General features: G+C 45.6%; 1 protein-coding gene across 1 annotated transcript in view; it reads right to left on the bottom strand.

Moving 5' to 3' along the window:
- The window catches only part of Alpk1 (alpha kinase 1), a 102,517-nt gene that overhangs the window by 52,397 nt on the left and 43,888 nt on the right, over positions 1-6,232 (bottom strand). Inside the window, exon 2 of the mRNA XM_021196720.2 lies at positions 3,822-4,052. Within this exon, the coding sequence (XP_021052379.1) occupies positions 3,822-3,942 (121 nt within the window). The 5' untranslated portion in view covers positions 3,943-4,052. The remainder of the gene's footprint in view (positions 1-3,821; positions 4,053-6,232) is intronic.

The raw sequence follows: 6,232 nt of genomic DNA on the forward strand, positions 1-6,232 counted from the left end.
TGTGTGTGTGTGTGTGTGTGTGTGTGTGTGTGTGTGTGTTTTATGTCTCTTAGAGAACAAATTCTGAACCGAACTCATCAGTGTAAGGACCAGCATTGGCTCAGGATGCTCAAGACCAAGTTCTCAGCACAAAGGAGATTTATTTGCCCCAGAGGGCAGAGAATAAGAGACAAAAACAAGAGACAGGGCACAAGGGAGAAGGAGGAAGGGAACAAGGGAGAGGGGACAGACACACAAGCACATAAGAAAATGGTAGTTTATCAAAGCAAAGGTGGGTAAACTCTGCGACAGGGCGAGGTGTTTAATTTTAATTGGACATGTTAATTAGGTGAGGCAAAGAAGGTTTTTGATTGCTGGACTTGCATACGTTAGCTGAACCTTGGTAGTCAGCCTGAGGAGGAGAAATTGGCCAGATAAGGAATTAGACTTTCGGGGTTAGCATCGGGAATATACTCTAGTGGTTTTTAGTAAGGCAGAAGAAATCGGTGAGAAGGGCCGGGCCTGCCAGAGCCATGTTTGTGAGCTGGCTAGAGCCCCTCCAGCCAGCTCTGCTCTAATCCCATCTCCCTCCATGTTCTCCTTGGATGCACGGGACCGCCACACACCGTGTCGCCCAGATCTGAAGTCTACCCTTCTAGCTGTTTGCTTTCTCTCCCTCCCTGAATGGAGTAAACTGTCAACTCCCATAGATCCTGAAACTCATCTCCTCTTTCCTTTCTTTTTGATACTTTCAGCTCACCCTCACAAGCTTCTTTTATTGCTGAGCCCCTCCTCCCCAGACCAGGACAATAATTTTTTTCATAACTTTTTTTTTTTTTTTAGTTTTTCACGTTCCGTTCTGTTTTGTAATTGCTCTACCCCCCCCCCAAAAGCCTGATGACTAAATTCATTCAAAACAGACACTTCTACCTCACTCCTGTTAGTCTGTCATGTCCTTTCAGTGGATTGAAATACCTCTTCCAAGTGCATCCTGGCCCACAGGTGCATGCCCCCTTTAGGCTACGCCCCAGTGTTCTGTAATCACATCTTCTTGCCTTCCTAGGCTGGAAGCATCCTCAACACAATCATCATCTTTAGTAGCTTTTGAATCATCTTTTCATAGCTCATCCCTTTTGGTAGACCACATCACAGTGGTAGCACACAGTAGCAGTTAAAAGACCAAGACAGCACTATATATACAGGAGACACGCTAAACAGAGAAAACAGACATGACAGAAGAGCAGAAACAAAAAGAGGAAGACTGTCTCAGTCCAAGATATCTGTATGTGAACTTGCTACCCCATGAGCAAAGATAAGGATGCTTCTAGATGGGCAAAGACACCATGCCAATGAGTGTCCAGCGTCGATGACCAGAGATGATCCTGTCACATCCCATTGAAATTGTGACTCCCAGACCACCAGTTCCTGGACCCTTACTCCATCCGCAGGAACATCCCCATGGAAGCAGAGCCCTAGAAGTAAGGACCTATGTGATCACATCTGGCTGCAAAATCTCTGTGTTACTACTGCTAGTGAACAGTGTTCCATTTCTGAAAACACAATGTTAGTGCAGAGCACAGTTTCTTCAAGTGTGTTTCTCAATGTCAGTGAGTAAGATGACTGCCGGAGAACACAGTCCTGTGTGGTCCAAGTGGACTTAAGATGATGTCCCTTTCCATTCTCAGGGTCTCATTTGGACTGTCAACATCTAGACACAAAGAGAAGGCCAGTCACATGACAATGGAAATCCCATTTCTGGGTTCGCAGACTTCTATTATGCTGTGGAATGAGCACTTTCTTCACAGAACTGGAGGATGGATGCTTCTTTTGCCTTCTTCTGTGCTATTATTAGGACACAGTATGTCTATGCAGCCTAGGATGGCCTCAAACTCTTGGTTCTCCCATGCTGGAATGACAGGTACACACCACCATGCCAAGCCTACAGAAAGCTTACTCTTTGTCGATAGTTTTAGTCTCTCCACACCCCTCTCCGTGCCAAACTGTAAACGGGCCAGTGGGACACCGTGAAATACAAGATACCTCTAAAGTGAAGGTTTTCAAGCTGACCTGTCTTTCAGTTCTCAATTCCAGTTCTTTCTCTGTCTCCCTAGCTAGTAGAAGGTCTCCAGGCTCTTGGGAAGGAGGAAGGAGATGGGGTTGAGGAGAGAGACAAGAGAATATGCTGTATCAGTATTCCCAAGTCTACCAGCTGCTGTGCACACAAAGTGACCCTGTATTAACATCTGTCTCTCTGATCCCAGGCAGTAATGCGACAACCAATGGACCAAAGCCACTCGCCACCATCAGCCCACCTGAGCAGGAGTGGTTCTGTGCAGATGCAGGCCACAGAACAGTGGGGATTGGGCAATTTTCCACTCTGTGTGTGAGGATTCCCTCTCTCACTGGCTATCCGGCCCCAGTCTTAGAAGCCTACCTGAAAGGCCATGTCTGACTGAAGATTTTACAGCCTTGATTTGCCTTATCTGAGACTACATTGATTTTTCTCCTATTCTGTGTCACTTGGGAAGAAAATGGCACCTGACTGAGGCCTTGCACACCCACAGGGAGAAGGTGAGGCTTCAATGAGGGCAAGCACTGCATACCAGGAAGAGGACACTAAGAAAACTTTCGGAGAAACAAGAAACACAACCCAACCTGACACCTAGCCCCAGGGGGACCGAGAGCCAGCTCTCCCTTATTGGACAGGAGCCTTGAAACTGTAGTTGAGGGTCAGGCACTGACATGGGCGCCTGTAATCTCAGGCTGACTAGCACATGCAGCGAGCAGACAATCACATGCTTGTTGGGTCAGCTGGAAAAGAACGGAAGCACATGCCACCGAGGGTTGGTTTGGGGACTGATTACATGTACAGGGCTTCATTCAGAAGGCAGTCAAATGACAGGTTACACAGCTTAGAATGTCGTAGCTACCTAAAATGGCCTGTCAGACATCTATGTGCCTGTGTACCACCACTAAGGGAAAGCTTCTCTGGACCTTTCCATCACAGACAATTTTACTAGGGCATCTTATTCTCAAACGCAATACCCAAACACTTTAGTGCCTTGAGTACTTTAAAGTACACAAGAAAAAATATTAAAGGCACAGATGAAGAATATGCTAAACAAATGGAAAGAAAATTAATCAAACGATTAAAAAGAACCTAAATAAAGAGGGCACCTCTCCATAACTGGCTGAAGAAGAAATAAGTCTTTTGTAGCTTTCTAGATTTTGTGATTGAAACTTCTTCTCAAGCAATATCTGTAACTATAAACAGCACAAACCAGGAAGCAGGCAAAAATCCAGATCATGGTTATGATGTAAAGAGTCATTCTTGAGATCAATGTTTTTTGTTTTTGTTTTTTTGGTTTTTTTTTTACAAATGGGATGAGGAGTTTGTTGGGGGCCAAGAAAACAGAGACTGTTCTCAGTAGCGGGGTGACATATTTCTGGAAGCCACAGAAGTCTATGGAAACTTATGAAGCACAAAGTCCTTGTCTGAGAAAGAGTGCGTGCTACCATTCAGAAGTTGCTTCAATTTTTTAATAATTGAAATTTGCGTGCACCGGCCAACTTGGACCCTTTTGTTCTTTCCTGAACTAAACTGTTTCTTGTAGCCTCAAGTGTACTGAAGCCTAAAATCTGAACTGACAGCAATTCTCTGCAACAAAGTGGGTTTCTTCCCCGCAGCCCTTCCCATTCATGCCCTAGAAATCCACTCGTCTCTCGGTGGTCATCTGCCAGGAGAAGAAAAATAGGGCAGAGAGGAGAATATGTCGCTCAGGCAAGGGTGCAGGCATGGAACCTGCCGGCTCAAGTCCTGGTGTCTCCCATCAGAACCTCACCTCTGCACCGCTGGTCCTCATTCTTGTCCTCTGTAGACACATCTGGCGTTTCTAACAAGAGACGATCCAGCGCTTGCTTGCACTCATGCAGTATCGAAGCCACGGCATCTTGATTATTCATGACGATTACCCACCCTCCAGGATGAATTGAGTCTCCCTGGGTCTATGGTGATCAATTACCTAGGAGAGGCATTGATTCTCAATAAAGAAGGCCCTTGAAGGCTGAGGTACCTGGTGAACAAAAGAGGGGGGAAGGATGATTAACTAAAGCATCATCAATTATCTGCAAGTCTCAAGCAGGGAGGGATAATAGAGCAAACACATGAAAATACATGCCGGGTCCTGAGGATGCTGTTCGGGGAGTGTGTGAAACGACGGCAGCACCTCGAAGGCACACAGTGCAGAAGGGAGAGAGGCTAGCTATAGAGTTGGTCACCCACGGTGAGGTTGGTGAACTCACACGGGCCAAATGGAATGAATGCGCCCTGTGATTTATGCACTTTCTGCATCTTTCACTCAGTGCCTCTGGGTCCCAGTAGCCCTGAGCTTTCCCCTTTCTGGAAGTCTACAGGAAGCATCTGGCTAACAGTTCTAATAGCCCCATGGAAGCACATGCTAATATGAAGTTCACCCATCTCACAAGCCACTACTGATTTCCCCTGTGCGGAATTCTTCATGGTATTTAGCACGGTATCATTTGGACCAAGACAGGCAGTGACAGATGCCAAATTGAAAGCTCTTCACTGCCAGGCACACTGCCAAGAGAAGCAGAGACATGGTATTCCAGAAAACCCAATTTCCCAGAGCTCGGATGTGGATGGATCTATCATGTAGATGGATGGATTGACTGATGTTGCCAGATAACAGGTAAACAGTCGACTCTTTATGGAAAATGTGAAGGAGATAGAAGGACCCATGGTAGTCAAGGTAACTCTGAGAACAAAATAATTTACTAGCACCATGAAAATGTCTAGCCAATGAGCAGAAACAATACTTGGCTAACAAATACTTTGGTCTATCTCCCTTTTGTTGATGTAGTTCCTTGCAAACAAAAGAAAATATCCTCTTTGCCCAGAATAAGGAATGGCATTTCTCTGGTTTAGACACTTGGGGAGGGGGGTGGCATACAGAAGTGTGTTACCAGAGCACAGTCTGAAAGGGGGGGGGGTGGTACCAGGGACAAGGATGGCGATACTCAGCTCATTCGTGCAATGAAGAAATCACATTAAAGCAGAATTTCTGAATTAGTATTAAATGTGCCCTTCTACCCCATGACTTTTGTTTAAATCAAACAGGGTATTATTAGAGGCTTATTTCACTCAAAATAATCGAGTAGTTACTAATGAACACAGGCAGAATTCTTGAGTTAAAAATGTTATCACCTTCCAAGAGCACTCATACAAGCAAGAGAGTGAGGCACTGGCTACTGGAATCATCTAAGCTTGAATGTAAATTAACTCTCTCTCTCACTTAGCGTGTTTCAGAAAGGATCCCTGCACAAATGAGGTTGTTGTTGCCGTACACTGTGCCTGAAGTCCCCTTTTAAACCAAGTGTCTGTAAGTCGTGATGTTTTGTGCAATCAGATGGCCATTACTGGGTCTAGCTATAAAGAGAACAGGTCTCGAGGGCTAGTCAGAATTTTATCCTCAGACTTCTCTTACAAACAAATGAAGACCAGTTCGCCCCCTCCGAGTCCTGCAATTAGCAAACAAAGAGGTAATTAGTGGAGTGGAGTGGGCAAGGGACCTGGTAACCAGGAATGTCACATCCCCAGCATCCAGTAAAGAGGAAGGGATTGGCTACAATGAGGGCTTAAGTCCAGGGACTGAGACAAGCATCTTGCACTTCAGAAAGGAAAGAGCAGATTGCTGGACCTGACGTGCAGGCGAGTTGGGTATTCACTGCTGTTCAAAACCCAAGTTAAAGCAAGAGGCAGGCTATCTTTCCTAGAATCATTCCCTGCTCCCCAGGGGAAATAAAGGGTTACATAACAACGTAATATGGAGAACTAGAAAGAAAAAAAAAAGTATTATAATAGGGTCCTAGGAGCTTAGTGTCCTTGATTATAAAGGGAAGACCATAGTCTTGTAGAGCTCATGAAAAGAGAAAGTAGAAAGATTCTCAGAGACAGAATCCCTGTCTGTAGCTGTTCCACCCTGAAAATGGAAGATAAGCAGGATCAGGCCTGGTTTGAAGCTGGATGGGAGACTGCTGGGAATATTGGATGTTATAGGCACTGACAGTGACAACCTAGCCACTCACCGTTTCATTTTCCCTGAGCAACTAACACACTCACGCAAGCGCACACATGCACGCATGTGTACGAGCACTGAAACACGCACACAACCTACCACCACCATCACCACCACCACCACCACCACCATCACCACCACCATCACCACCACCACCA

Source organism: Mus pahari, chromosome 4 (genome assembly GCF_900095145.1).
Source record: "Mus pahari chromosome 4, PAHARI_EIJ_v1.1, whole genome shotgun sequence".
In the NCBI taxonomy this organism is placed as follows: Eukaryota; Metazoa; Chordata; class Mammalia; order Rodentia; family Muridae; genus Mus; species Mus pahari.